The sequence below is a fragment of the Apostichopus japonicus genome, chromosome 7 (genome assembly GCF_037975245.1).
Source record: "Apostichopus japonicus isolate 1M-3 chromosome 7, ASM3797524v1, whole genome shotgun sequence".
NCBI classification, from domain to species: domain Eukaryota; kingdom Metazoa; phylum Echinodermata; class Holothuroidea; order Aspidochirotida; family Stichopodidae; genus Apostichopus; species Apostichopus japonicus.
Genome location: NC_092567.1, coordinates 15013008 through 15029210, shown reverse-complemented (window position 1 = coordinate 15029210; position 16203 = coordinate 15013008). Strand labels below are relative to the sequence as shown.

At 38.2% G+C, this 16203-nt stretch overlaps 1 protein-coding gene and 1 long non-coding RNA gene across 2 annotated transcripts in view; one reads left to right on the top strand and one right to left on the bottom strand.

Moving 5' to 3' along the window:
- Nucleotides 1-1032: 1032 nt before the first annotated feature.
- LOC139969427 (5'-nucleotidase-like) lies at nucleotides 1033-15266 on the bottom strand. Its single transcript, XM_071974374.1, has 8 exons — nucleotides 14801-15266; nucleotides 12362-12575; nucleotides 10384-10572; nucleotides 8472-8678; nucleotides 7641-7892; nucleotides 5311-5466; nucleotides 3440-3640; nucleotides 1033-2001 (listed from the first exon to the last, which is right to left on the bottom strand). The coding sequence occupies exons 1-8, from the start codon at nucleotides 15152-15154 to the stop codon at nucleotides 1844-1846; spliced, it is 1731 nt and encodes a 576-aa protein (XP_071830475.1). The 5' UTR covers nucleotides 15155-15266; the 3' UTR covers nucleotides 1033-1843.
- The window catches only part of LOC139969428 (uncharacterized), a 125505-nt gene continuing 115535 nt past the window's right edge, over nucleotides 6234-16203 (top strand). Inside the window, exon 1 of the long non-coding RNA XR_011793722.1 lies at nucleotides 6234-6542. This is a non-coding gene — a long non-coding RNA (uncharacterized lncRNA). The remainder of the gene's footprint in view (nucleotides 6543-16203) is intronic.

The window sequence follows — 16203 nt, the reverse complement described above, 5'->3', positions numbered from 1 at the left end:
CGCTGGTTAATCCATTTTCATTATAATAATTTACATTTTTAAACTTCTTCTTCTTATTATCATTATTTATTATTTATTTTTCAGTTATTTAGGATTATTTATTTTAGCGTAGCGGCATAAATTGGCTTGAGAAGGTTGGGAATGGGGGGTGGGGTTGAATTGGAAGGATTAAATTTCTAGCAAACTGTATCAAAATTAATTTGGGCTTAACTCATGAAAATGTTATTTAAGGGGCATCTAAGTACGCCCACGAGGCATGTTTTTTCCTCACTGGGACATTTAATTTGTCTAATTTAGTTTGAAAGTTTTAGCAATTTTCGAACAAAGGGGATCTACGGATCTTCTGTTTTAGCAACAATGCACAGGGAAGGGGTGCTGTTGTTTTCGTTTGTTTCTTTGTCTGTTGTTGTTGTTGTTTGTGGGGGGGGGGGGTGGGGGGGGGTTGTATTTTTGCTTACTCGTCTAACTTACGTTGCTGTTTTCATTAACATCAGATAAGAAAGATTAGGCGAAGCACAATGACGTCACATAGGCTAGGCAAAACGGCTTGACTCACGAGGAGGGGACGATTCGAATTTGGAAGAGGTAAAATAAATGACGTTATAATATTTCGAGAAGAGGAGTGAGTATTTGTGTGTGTATTCGTATATGTATTTATATGTATTCATATATAAGTAGCATATGCATAAATTTGATACATTGTAATCAATATTGTTATCATAAAATAATGATTAATTATCAATATATTAAAATAACGGCTGTTAACTTTTCAGTTGCTGCAATTAATCGCTTCCGTAGTTGATTTCTGTCATATACACAAATCACATTATAGTGTACAAAATACATTGTAGCATAATTGTACCGGTCATACTGCACTATATAAAAACTGTATTATAGTTATATATATATAACAACATATCCTATATAATTTGTAGGCTATACATAAAAACATATCTACATAAAACCTATACATAATAAGATATCACATATGACTTGCAGGTTGTGTAAAATAACATATTAAATGTAACTTGTACGCTATGCATAATAACTTATCGCATATAACCCGTAGGCTATGTATAATAATATATCACATATAACCTGTGGGCTATGTATAATAACATCACTTATAACGTGTAGGCTATACATAATATCATATTCATGTAACCTGTAGGCTATGCATCATAACATATCACATATAACATGTAGGCTATGCATAATACATATTCATATAACCTGTAGGCTATACATAATAACATATTACATATAACCTGTAGGCTATGCATATAAAAACATATCACATATAACCTGTGGGCTATGTATCATAACATCACATATAACATGTAGGCTATACTTAATATCATATTCATGTAACCTGTCGGCTATGCACAATAACATATCACATATAGGCTATACATAATAACATATCACATATAACATGTAAGCTATGAATAATAACATATTATATATAACATGTAGGCTATACATAATAACATATTACATTTAACCTGTAGTCTATGCATATAATAACATAACACCTGTAGTTTATGTATAATAACATCACATATAACATGTAGGCTATACATAATAACATATAACATGTAAACTGTAGGCTATACAAAATAACATATTACATATAACATGTAGGCTATGCATATAATAACATATCATATATAACCTGTAGGATCTTTTTTGTTTGAAATTTTGCTCTTAATATTGTGGTTTGCCCCTTACTACAAAGTCGCATGCCCAGTGTCCATCGATATTTATGCCTCCCTTGCCTGATTGAATCCTCTTCCGCCCCTCCCCTACCCCCCAGATCAGGAATGAGTACCCATCAAAATATTTAAATCAACTGGCAAATTAGTTTGATAATAGAACTAGTAGTTGGGTTCGCGCATGCGCTCGTCGACTCTGTAAACGTCACTCTTCCGCTGATCCCAGTCCACACTGGCGATGTCTTCCGCAAGTAGCGTGCCCAGACATCTTTATCGTCTGGACCATCTGCAAATTTTAAATGAAAAACACAAACAAAATAAAAACATTCAAGCGCCACGATTCGGCGCAGATTCAGTTTCGGTCAGATCTGAAAACTGAATCAGCCGATTGAGAATACCTTCATCTGGTTCTCTGGGGAAGGGATTCGGGGAGTCAGAGCCAGTGGTGGAGCTAGGAGTATTGGTCAGGGGGCGAGAATGGTCTGTAGGGGCGCTTTCGACACTATCTAAGCGGAGCGCCACCACAGGTTGGCGCGGAGCGTACAGACATGTTTTGAGTAAAGATACTACCTAGATCGCCGGTGATAACCCTTTCCGCGAATAAGTGAAAAGTGGTAAAAAGCTGCAAAGGGCGTCAGCAGTCCATTTGAGTCAGTCGGGGGGGGGGGAGGGCATCCGCCCCCTGACTGTATGGACGCTCCGCCACTGGTGACTCTGAGCGTATATATTATTCTCTTGTTTTGATGTTTACCTTACATGGACGGTTGTGAAATATACAAGTAAATTAATAGCACATAGTATATATACGGTTTTCACCACCACGATTGTGTACTGAGGTTACACTGTGTGGGAATACTCCGAACAATTATCGGATTAACATTAGCCGGGTTTGGTCATGACTACAGTGAAAACTCCTAAAATTAGGCTACAAAAGTCCAATTTGAACCATTAACGAAGGTATAATCACTTAACATAATAACAGATATTTTCCCCATGAAGTGAGCATAATTTAACTGATTTTCAATTAACAGTTCTATCAACTGTAACAAGCCTACACTCAAGATTTGGAATTTTTCACTTAAGGTTTCCCTAGAAAATTTAATAAATATAAATAAAAAAGTACCTTACATTAGGCGGTCAATATTTCAATGTGTTATCCATGGCACAACTTGGTGCTCAGTAGCCTGCAAGAAGTAGCCTAACTTTACAAGGGCTCTCGGGATCTTTTCATTGCATCCATTTTACCTCTGATTGTTCCAGTATGGTATCATACCACACCCCACACCCACACCCCACACCCCACACCCCACAACCCACACCCGCAACATATATCTACTCAAACAAAAATATAGAGGGTAATGTTCCTTTCGAATCTCACTATGAGGTATTCCTCTAGTACAAGTCGCTAGTAAATTAACCTTCATATCTGTAATGATGAAAACAAAATTCCGTCCGATTCGTATATGCAAACGTAGGCTAGGTATATAGGTAAATATGTTAAGATAACCTAAACAAATGGTCGGTTTGAAATATTATGACCATTCAAAATACTTCAATTTCACTTTATATTTTTGTCCTTACGCATTGAGTGTTATCGAATATAACTGATTAAGGGGTGGGGGGGGGCGTCGCTTAGTGAGGTTATGCATCGTAAGAGTGATTGCCTCATACGATTGGGTAAATATAATATGCGCCATCTTTGATCAAATTTTAAAAGCACAAACCGCGTGTGCGGGAAATGGCGTTGTCGACAACCACCGTATAGCCATCACCGCCCGATGATATGTAGCTGTTGGTCACAAACGTGTACACGACGTCGTCGGTTATCGGTATAAATTGCGGTATCTCGCACTCTGTACACAACGTCAGTGCACTTACAAGACGGCTTCCAGGCGACTTTGACAGGTCGTATTCCAGACGCAAACCTTCCAAAAAATGAACGACAATAATCAGATTATCATTAATTAATGAACTAATTATTAAAGATTCAATTATTTAAAATGTACATGTGGAGTGTATAAGATATAAGGTAGGTTATTGAAATGTGTTTATAGTGATCACCTTTCAGTGCTAACTTCACATCCTGTGTTGTTCTAAGGCACCTTCTACGTGCCCCCCAGTACCCCTAACCCCTCCTACTCAACCCCGCTGCCCTTTCTCTAAGTTTCTCTAATGCTAAAAAAAACTGCCACCATTATTTTTCATCCCAATCAACGACAAATAGTTTCTTCCAACCTTGCGATTATAATCGATAGAACGCCAGTACCTTTCTCCCATTCCACAAATTTTCTTGGCATTACCCTAGATGAAAATCTCAGTTGGATCCCACATATTCAGAACTTAAAAAGAAAAGTGTCCAAAGCCATTGGCATTATCAATCGTTTAAAAAAAATTGTCCCCTTTAAAACTCTGATAACTTTATATAATATTCTTATCTTGCCTTTTTTTTATCGTATTGTTGTAATGTGTGGGGTTACACTTATCCTAGTCATATTAATAAGCTCATTATTCTACAAAAGAAAGTGTTGCGTTCAATTTATGATGTTCCTTACAATAGTCACTCGTACAGCCTCTTCTGTGACAGTAAACTCTTAACCATATTTGAATTAGTCAAGTACTACACCTTAATCTTTGTATATAACTTTTTTCACGACAATCTACCAAGTAGCTTCTCCTATTTTTTTGTATCAAATAATTGTTTTCATGCTTACAATACCCGCAATGCAAATTTACTTTCCGTTCCCCATTATTCTCTTGCAAGTAGTCAACATTTTGCCAAATACTCTGCTATTTCTTATTGGAATTCCGTACCAACTGCATTGCATTCAATTAATAATGTATCCTCATTCAAACGTAATTTAAAGCGTTACCTTCTTTCAAATAGAATTTTATGATTTAGTCTAACATTCGGGCCACGTATTTGTTAAAGTTTTTTTTTTCTTCTCCCCACCACACTTTTTCTTCTTATTATTATTATTCATTTTCTTGTAACATTTTGTTGTTGTCATACTTTGTACCTTTGTTATACTTTGTAAGTTTGTATTTTGGGGATACCTCACTTACAAGTTCTTATGAACTTTTCGAGGATCCCCACAACCATATACTTTGTATGTATATACTTGAATTATGTAAAATGTTGATAACGTTGATGGTTGAAATATAGTTGAACAAACAAACAAGTTTACATAGACTCTGCGTTGGTATGCCTTGCCCCTGGAAGCATTCACTGAGGCCCCTTGACCGTGGAAACTTGAGGTACGTACATTATCATGCAGCTTATTCTTCGGCAAATTTTACTCCCTTTTCAGCACACAAACATTAATCACGAATAACAAACCGACATTTATACCAAAACAATCTGCCAATCTGCCAAAAAGTTTGCTTAGAAATCAAACCTCTGAATGTTAAAAACCAATTTTTTCCTTCAAATCTTTCCCGAATTACATAAAACCTGCATGGGAACGTCGTTCGAAATTGGGATTCAGATTCTTAGTCCTGTTTATAAATAAAATACGGAGTGTTTCGTTCGTATTTCGGCCGGCAATTTTAGAGGCGTTCTGAGTATTCGAGATCACCCAAGGAGAATTGTTGTTACCCGAAACGTGTAGAAATTCGTATCCACCGACTCCTGGCTCCAGTCCAGCTGCTGAGTGCTCCAACATCTCTAGGACATGTTTACCTCGCATCTCCACGACAACCAAATAATCACCAAAAGGAATGGCATAGGAGAGGTCACCGAAGGTCACATCACCTGTATACAACATAAATATCAATCAAGGGAAAACACTTGTGGCAAAAAACTTGATGTTAAAATCTTAGATTAGTCGTCCCTATTTTAAGTGAGAAATCATTCTACCTACTATTGTTTTGGTTTCCATATAATTAATGTCTGGAATTAACGGTAATTCTATCAAATATATTATTTTGGCTTCTCTTAACTTTGAAAAGAATCACGTTGCATCTAATGGTGAATTCACAAACTATATCTTCTTGATAAATGTTGCACAGTGTGATAATTCAAACATTTATTCAAAGAAACGTCACCCAACGCATAGAGACTTTACAAAAACCAAACAAGTTAAATGTTCTACTACATACTCAGTTCCAGTCCAAAAACATTTGAGAATGTGAAGAATTTTATAGTATCAAGTATACATTTTTTACAATGCATTAAAAATTGTCAAGAGTGTTGGTAGTCATCCAAGAGTGACGTGTTTTATATATCTACATGTTTCTTATCTACATATCATCATGTATATGGGGACATGAGATATTGTACTTCACACCACATCAGACATGTGAGAAAGTGTGTGTGGGTGCGCACTCTTGGGTGTGGGTGCACTTGTTTTGTATTCTGACTGACTGAGTGAGGACTTGAACAAAAGAATTCCAGGTCCTCGTGAGATGTGATGTTTATACATGATGTGGAAATGAAATAGAGGGCGCATTATTATTTCTATTTGATTTAACATACGACTTGACTATCAATCGGTTCTTGGCTTTTTCGGGCAAGATATTACGTGTGTTATCTGCGTGTGACATTCTGCATGATAATACGCACACACATTTGCATTCATTTGACCGCTCAAGATTTTAGGATACAATTTCATGAACAGCAAGCAGTAAAGACTATAACTGAGATTAGAGCTCAGTTTGTCTGCCGGGGTACTTGTCCTAAAAACCGTCACTTCATATTGTTCGTAAGTATAGTTTCCCTTTTAATGATTCATAAAGTTATTCTTACTCTTACTCTTACTCTTACAGGGTGTGAAGACTCGCGCAAAAAGAAACGTCTAATGCCGGTAATCTGACCTAGTTTCGAATGAGGTGTAACAGAAGTGTTAGACACCACCATCGATCCCAGAAAATACACACACAGCTTGCTACCGTCGGTAATAAGACACTACTTGTACAGTCAGTATATACAGCTGTGGTCAATACCCACAGCACAGTGAACAAACGATACAGCGATGGACATCTCAGGTCCAGCTAAAGATAACAAGGTATCACGTTTCATTACTGTCTGCATTTTGTAGCGACACGAACAAAACGTCACTTGCAAGCAACGGAAAGTTTAACATTTTCGGATGGCCGCACGCGGTTTGGGGCGCGTCTTCAATGCCTTTAAGTAACATAAAACGAGAAAGGGCATTTCTCTTCGTTTATTCACTCTTACACTTTGGTTATTTTCGCAGACTTACACTGTCTCATGATTGGTGTCAGCGGTGGGATGGAAACAACAAGCGATTTAAGTTGCCTTTTTTTAACTCATTATCGCACCTAAGAAAAGTCGGTGAACTGTCATGTTACTTTGCGAGGGGTAGTACTTCTCAGAATTTTGTATAAAACGTCATCGCTTGGATCAGTGGTTCTCAAACTTTTTTTAGACGACCGCCCACTTCAACCATCTTGAACTGTCCCAATGTCCCCCTCCCCCTACCAGCCCCCCCTTCGACTTCGCAATCAGTGACCAGCTCAGGGAATACCTCAAATGACAGGCTGAAATGGTGGCGCTATGCGCTTAAGAGTTACAAGAGATGTCTCTGCTACAATATAATCCAAACGCGAAAGAAATTGGATCTAGGGGTGGGGTAATTGAATTTCTAATACCATTTTTGGATAACATTGGGTCACACTATTTTTTGTTTTGTTCCCAGACCCCCTGGATGCCTTATTGTGCCCTAAATAACTGCAGTGATGTGTCGTTATCGCCAGGGATCCCCAAATCAGTGCCAACGCCCCCTACTCACCGTGTACCCTGTAGCGCCCCCTGAGACTTCCCAGCGCCCCCGGCGGGCGGCAGGAACCACTTTTAGAACCACTGGCTTAGATGTAGCACTTACGCGATAACGCGGAGACTACTATGGTGACAGCGGTGAGATGCAGTAGATAGGTCATAGCTGTGTCTTTGTTTGAAACACTTACCTCGATCTAAAGAAGCAATAATGCTACCAGCATTTGAGATGGCAAAGTTGATGTTACCCCAGTAAGGATAAGAGTCATTACTCAGATAATAATCCATGAAAGAATCGGCCATGGTATTTCCCAAGTTACATTCTTCTCTGCCACAAGTTTCGAATGAACCATCCAAAGGTACCAGAGTGTAACCTGCTGATTCCTCTGCTAATGCCTCAACTGGGCCACGGTAGATTTCAAGCAGATTTTCCGTTTCTGCGTCTAAGGAGGAAATGTGGGAAGTTGATTAAATAAGGAGTCGTTGGGGTATCATTGTACTTCTATTGCTACTCAGAAGTGGCGAGCATAATGATGATGATGATGATGATGATGATGATGATGATGATGATGATGATGATGATGATGATGATGATGATGATGATGATGATGATGATGATGATGATGATGATGATGATGATGATGATGATGATGATGATGATGATGATGATGATGATGATGATGATGATGATAATGATGATGTTGATGATGATGTTGATGATGATGATGATGATGATGTTGATGATGATGATGTTGATGATGATGATGATGATGATGATGATGATGATGATGATGATGATGATGATGATGATGATGATGATGATGATGATGATGATGATGATGATGATGATGATGATGATGATGATGATGATGATGATGATGATAATGATGATGGTGATGATGATGACGACGACGACGACGACGACGACGATGACGATGAATATGACGATGACCTTATCATGTTGAACATGTTTGTAATTCGAACGACGAATATGATGTCATTACCGTTTGAAATGAACTTACCCTTAGCAACTGACTCATCCAGTAGTATTGGATTACCATCGTATGAGCTAATTTCTCCTGCTTCATCAAACTGAACGTTAAGACGTCCCAGGTATTTACCATATGAATGGGTCTGAATCACCAAAACACTCCGGTCGGGTTCTTCACTGGGGCTCACAAGTACAGGGTAGTCTGTATTCGGTTGAAACATAGGTTCTGGGGATTCCCCTGAAAGATATATGACGTAATAATGCAATTAATTATATCGCTATGATGAATTTTGTTTTGCTGCTTAAATATATGATATGCCTCAGAACAAAAGCAGTGAAAAGAACAAGCTATTGTTTCGTAAGGGATATAGGTAAAGTACACACTACCAATGGCTTATTTCGATTCTAAGATACAACGTTTGTAATCCCGTTTTTTTATCAGCATTAACCGCTTTAAGCTATTGTTTGTTTTAGATACCACACCAACCACCCAACGGCAGCATGGATCGCTTTAGACTATTGTATGTTTGATACACCACACCACCAAATACCCAACCAGCATAGACCGCTTCAGACTATTGAATGTTTTATACACCACACCACCACACCACCCAACCAGCATAGACCGCGTGAGACTATTGAATGTTTCATACCCCACACCACCACAACACACCACCACACCACACCACCACCACACCGCCACCACACCACCATAGACCGCTTTAGACTATAGTATGTTTGATACACCACACCACTAACCAACCAGCATAGACCGCTTTAGGTTATCGTTTGTTTTTTGTACCACACCAACCACCACCCCTCCCCCCATTACCCCTTCCCATCCCCTCCCCCTCTCTTCCACTTCACCACTACCCAAATTTATACAGAAAAGTGAAGACAAAAAACAATTGATTTGTTTGTTATGAAAAGCATAAAACAGCATTTAAACTATAGTATTCTCTTAGCTTAACACTGTAATACAGTATTATTATGTACTGACTTACTGCGTTATTATGTGTGCACGCGATTGGTTTGAATTTTCAAAAGCTGGCCAAATAGCGTGAAGTTTTCCCAAATCTCTGATAATTTAAAATAACTGTCAAATATATAATGTAGCAAGTTAGCTATATTTGTCCAAGAATTAAGTGAGAACAAGAATAGATTTGTAGCAATCCCTTGTGGGCATCAACCACTGCCGTTCTCTCATAAGGATTTTACAGTATAGAATTTTTTTAAACCAAAATGCTTCAATATCGACGGTATGTTTCGTTGAAGACCTAAAGAGCCTTTTCACAGAACTAAACTGAACTGAATTTGACCAAACCGAGGTGCACCAAACGAAAATCATAGCATTGGAGAATTCACAGATTAACTGTAGCTATTAACGTTTGAGACATCGCGAGGTTTTTTTCAGACCTGGATGATTGTTGACCTCATGTGTGACCTTTGACCTCTACCAATTTCAATAGGATTCTTGCACTCACCGAGTTGGATCTGCATACTAAGTATGAAGGTCAAGAAAGATACAATTCGTGTGTTATCGTGTTTACAAGATTTTCAGACTTTCACTTTAAATGTTTATCTTATATGACCTTTGACCTCCACCAATATCAGTATGGTTCTTTTACTCAACAGGCTGAATCTTACCATGTGAGAAGTTAAACAAAGATGTTCTTTTTGAGTTGTCGTGTTCACAAGGTTTTCAGATTTTGACCTCTGTTGCCCCAAAATGACCATTGAACTTCACAGAAACCGATAGGCTTTTTGTACTCCATAAGACGGATCCACATACCAAGTATGAAGTTAATCCACCATTAACATTTTGAGTTACCGTGTTTACAAGCAAGTGTCACATACATACACACACACAAACACACACATGCCATCACCATCGTATAGATTCCTTTTGCCTCCGGCAAGGAATGGAAAATGTTGTAATTTACCATTGAAAGGAAAGATTGGAGACCGTCCGACTACCCAGATGTCAACACCTCGTACTTGTGATGCCGCTGACAGGACATTTGGAAAGTCAGAGTGACCTAGAACAACAATAGTGTTGATGTTTTCCTCGTTAATCAGACGATCAACCTCTATTTGTATCGCATCGATGTATGAACCAATCATAAGGTCTCCTGTTGGTAAAATAGTATGACGTAAATACAAAATAATCATCATAATAATGAAGCTAATGAATATTCATTAATCTTTTAATCTGTTCTGATACGTAACGGTGTATGATTTTGTCCATCGCATGTTTCATCAACATATATATACTGTGTGTAACAGTTCAAGAAAAATTAACTTGTTACAAACTCCGCGAATAGATTTAGTCACTAGGTAATAATTCTATTTGTTGCTTCCATACCAGTTTTTTTTTTTGCGTTTTTTTTTGCAGCTGTACTGTATTCAGCTTGATATACTTTTTGGAATGGTCTTATAAAAAAGTGAATATTTTGAACCTTGTCTTCCATTGCCATTTGTGCCATTTGTGCCATTTGTGCCATTTGTGCCATTTGTGCCATTTGTGCCATTTGTGCCATTTGTGCCATTTGTGCCATTTGTGCCATTTGTGCCATTTGTGCCATTTGTGCCATTTGTGCCATTTGTGCCATTTGTGCCATTTGTGCCATTTGTGCCATTTGTGCCATTTGTGCCATTTGTGCCATTTGTGCCATTTGTGCCATTTGTGCCATTTGTGCCATTTGTGCCATTTGTGCCATTTGTGCCATTTGTGCCATTTGTGCCATTTGTGCCATTTGTGCCATTTGCGCCATTTGCGCCATTTGTGCCATTTGTGCCATTTGTGCCATTAGTGCCATTTGTGCCATTAGTGCCATTTGTGCACGCTTGACCAGCTATTGCTAAATCGCTATATCGCTATATACCACAGTGTGTTGGCATCAATGAAGGGGGGCGGGAGGGGAGATTTGAGGGGATGCCAATAAAGCTACCTCAAGGCTTTCCGACAAAATCTTCTGTGCATGCATTCCGTACCAGAAATCCATTTGATTTCAATGCCATTGGGGTTTTCTTCCTCCAAAGCGCACTTATTACATAGCAAATAGTGCATTGTCTAGTTACACAAAACTTGGAAAAGGTTACTTGCTTGTAACAAACAAACAAAGGAGACTTCGTACATATATAGAATGGAGCACTTTAGATATTTTCTCCCCCAAAGGTCCGCCGTCCCCCTGCATGCATAGACCTACTAGAAATTATGGGCGTTCTTGATTACAGTTAACAACTACCAGCCTTTCTGTTCAAGCTATTCATGTTCGTTCAAGCAACACAATGAGTCTGTGTTACCTTGTCTATACCTGCATTCATCTTTACAATTGCATTGCTTCGTCAGACGCAAAAATTGAACTTGGAAAGGAAAGGCAGTTTTGAAAATTATGGGGGCCTTTGCTTGATTCATTTAGGTGTAACGTGATCATTATCAGACAAGAGTAAATATAGCTTTAGGCCTATATTGTAAGCGTTGTACATGCCATGGCGAGCACATATATACTATTGTTATATATAAACGTGCCTTTTAGTGCCATTGTATTAAGTTTTAACTCATATGTCCTGCGCTGATTTCCATCGACAAATTTTTGGATAGAAACGCAGGGTTGTTTTTTAAGCTAAAAGTCGGCATAAGGCCACGGTTTGAGAGACAAACGTAGGCTTCGTACTATAGTAGGCTATATTAACTGCTGGCTGATGGAATTCGGATTAGTTTATGTGCGAGGGGAAGGGGGTGGGGGTGGATCAATTTGCAGTTGGGAATTTCTATAAATTCCTGAATAACAAGGTTTATCATTAGTTATGAATATTTTCTATATGGATTGCCTTCCTTTGGTCTACAATAAGTTACAGATAACATTCATGTATTGACAATAGTTCAGGTTGATAAATAGAGAACTATACGATCAATACCTGTTCTTGAAAAGTTCACATTAGTTTCGTCCGTAAAGCCCACTACCGCGATACTATAACCGTTCACGTTCAGTACCGTACTAGACGCGATTACCGCCTCAAAGCCAGGTTCCTCGGCGGCATCGATGTTGGAAGCTAAGATAGGGAATGTCAGGTTCTGAATAAATTCAGTGAGTTTGTCCACTCCAATATCAAAATCATGTTGTCCCAATGCCTGAGGAAGAAATTAATGGAATCTTTTATCTCGCCTACCACAGTGCTGTGTGTATAAATTAGACACTACTCTACTGCACTGTGGTGTACTTTACGATACTATAAGTATACAACACTGTACTGTAGGCTACTTCACTGCACTGTACAACTCTTCAGTACACTGTACATTCCCGTATGTACAACATTGCTTGCAATTAGCTACACCGTGCCGTATTGTAATGCATTGCACTGTACTATACTTTACGATACTACTACACTGTACTGTAGGCTACTACACTGCTCTGTACAACCCGTCAGTACAATGTACATTCATGTATGTACCACATTGCTTGCAATGAGCTACACCGCTCCGTATTGTACTACATTGCACTGCACAATACTTTACGATACTATACACTGCACTGTATGCTACTACGCTGTACTGTACAACCCTTCAGTACACTGTACATTCCCGTATGTACAACATTGCTTGCAATGCGCTACACCGCACCGTATTGTAATACACTGCACTGCACTATATACTTTACGATACCATACGTACTACACTGTACTGCAGTATGCTACTGTAAAGTTGACCCGTCCTTGGCTCCAAGTCGAGAAGTCAGAAAGCAATACAAAGACCAGATTATCACAGAATAGGATATTGTAGTTCGAATATCATCCGTTCAAAGCAGGAAAAACAGCGCAGGTCACGCAGACAACTGCCTAAAGTGCTTAAATTAACAAACTGTGATGTAAACACTCTTACCACTCTTTAAACACTATTACACAAGACACTATTTAGGGGACACCGGTGCTTAGAATATGTTCTCCTATTGTTAGCTTTAGACATATCCTTTAAATAAATAAATAAATAAATTTTTTGATCAATTTTTTTTTTCTCAGTCACCCAGCCATCTCTTTCAACAGTTTATGTCTTTCAATGTGGTCAATTCTCGTTATTGAAGATCCAGTAACCATGAAATTCATAATTGTCATTACCAGTCAAGAATTCATTTCAAATAATAATAATGATAATAATAATAATAATAATAATAATAATAATAATAATAATAATAATAATAATATTAATAACGTGAAAAAAGTTAGTATATTCTTTTGAACATTTGTCATATAAGTGAAAAAGCATCGGGACCATTACCATGAAACAAAATTAAAACTATTACGTAATCACCAATAACGTTAAGCCTTCATATGCATGTGATCATCTAATGAAGAAGAGTTGTTAATCAATTACAAAAACTTACAAATATTTACCAAAACTAAATAATCCAGGAATTCTCACCTTGTGTTTCTCTGTGTGTGTTGGCGGGGGCGGGGGGGGGGGGTGGTTTACGAATAATTTTCGGGGGACACAGTATGTCTCACGATTGTTTCTTGTGGCTTGTAAAATTATAGCCTCTAGCCACGAAAGTGAAAGTAGTCCTAGGCCTAATTGTCGTAAACAAATCAAAGAGATTTGATTGGCGCATGATCTGTTGGGCAGGGCTTGCAAAGTTTGATTGAAATTTGTAGAATCTACGGACTCGTTAAAAAATATAATGGCGAATTATATTCAGCTCATATTTGTTAACGACAGATAACTCAATAAAACTAATGAATATTGATATGAAAGTTACATAGAACGGTTTCATTTTCACTGAGCTATTAGTGCAGTAAGCTGGAAAGGTCGACGTTTAAATTTGGCAAGCACGTACCGTACTGAGACTTTAAGATGTATTGTAAGTGTAACTTAACAACTCAAGGAAACTATCATACTTTGTTATCGAGATAATTGTAACGCAGCAACTGGACACTTTGACAATGCATGTAGTGTCAAACTGTATAAATAACTGCAAGAAAACTATCGACTGTATAAATAAATGTGTAACAGTAAGTTGGCCTGACGTTTCTTCTTCAAAGGCTAAATGACAAGTAACAGTAACAGAACGGACAAAAACACGCACAGAATACAGACAGGTTAATGAGCATGGTGAACACAAAGAGATAAATGTAAGGGGATTAGTAGACAAGGTATGTAGAGATGAAAGGAAGAGCAGTTTGCTAACAGTTTTGTTTTATTTTGTATAAAATAACTGATAATTATTCTCATGTCTACAGCCTATTTCTATATATACACATTTGTAGTGATGTCTTGTTATTGTCTACTTGTTTCTGTATTTTACATGATAGTTTATTCGTATATAACTGGAAAAAAAAAACATGACGGAGAGGACGCTAACGTACCATTGCGTCATATGACAGCCGGTTCATAAACTTGGCGGTTAACGTCCCACGGTAAACATAAAACCACAGTGGACCCTGCAGCTGATCGCCTGCGTCGAGCAAAATGACATTCTCTGTGGTAGATCTGACGTCATCGATAACTGTCGCCCGCCTAGCGATCCCGCCAAAACATTCACCTTGACTGCGGAGATCGTCCGTACATGGGCGGAGACCGCTGACGTCTGTTTCGTCGAATAACCCGTGAATGTCATTCGTGTGGAGAATCGTCAGGTTAAACAGAGCATTCCCGGGAGCAAAAGACGAAATGAAAGTTAACAGAATCACCGTCAGCTGGGTACCTTTAACAACCGCCATTTTGTATGACAATGTAAACACTGATCTGCCCGAAATGATAACCAGTAATTTAAAAAAAAATTGTTTGTGTGTTCTGTGAATGTCGAGTAGAACTTATATGGGAATTTGAACTCTCGATACAAACGATTTGCACCAGTGAACTCCTAAAGAACTTTGCCTGCACGCCAGCGACAAGGTTTGCTTTTTATCGAAAACTAAAAGCCACTATAGGCCTAAATGTAAATTTGTATAGCACTGGGGTAACTGGGTTAATCTATACTTTGAGCCAGGCTTTTTTTTGTATTTCTGAACAACCAGTCAGTTAATTGAAAAGGATGAAATAAAATACCATTAAAAAAAAAAAAAAAAATCCAACCATGCAGTAAGAGCTGGCAGATAGGTTGGGGGGGGGGGGGGGGTACTATGCTAAACTTCGACCTCTTCTAACCCAAAATCTGAACTATCATATCGTCAAAAATAGATTGTTCTGTGGTCGCCCAAGCCATCAGCTACTCGTATGGTGGATAGGACATATCAAATTTTAATAACTTCAATCCACCGCTACCGCTACCGACGGTAGCTTGGAAGTGACGAACTTTACTGTGTACATATAGGTCAATGGAGCCATTAAGTTAAGCAAATTACACTTTGCGATGAGGTAGTCTTACTAACGCTGGAGAGTAACGATACGAAATTCCGTTATAAACAATCCTTATTTTGGCAGATGTAGAGGAAATTTTGAGATATTACAAATAAAGCAGGCAAAATTTCGAAATAAAATTATAAGTACGACTTGTTCTTATACATTTTACTTTGTTTAGATCGCAAAATATTTTTAAAGATATCTTCATTTCATGAATAAAACGTAAAAACGGCTTGTCATACGCCCGGACTGGGGGAATTAAGTCGAACTCAAAATATAGATGTTCCCACATATTTTGCTGCGGCAATGCCATTTCCTGTTTGTCTAAAGTTGAAGGTAACATACGCCCATTAAAAGCTCCATTGACTTACACACTGAATCACAGGAGTAATGCGGTCCCTAAGTCTAGATAGAAGTTCTCACTAGC

Bases quoted from the DNA above. Each gene is read 5' to 3' on its own strand.
- LOC139969427 (XM_071974374.1), bottom strand. From the start codon at position 15,154: ATGGCGGTTGTTAAAGGTACCCAGCTGACGGTGATTCTGTTAACTTTC. The intron at 5,467-7,640 runs GTAAGTGTTTCA...TGTTGTATACAG, and splicing joins TATTGCTTCTTTAGATCGAG to GTGATGTGACCTTCGGTGAC. The intron at 2,002-3,439 runs GTTTGTGCTTTT...TAAAATTTGCAG, and splicing joins CGCCATTTCCCGCACACGCG to ATGGTCCAGACGATAAAGAT.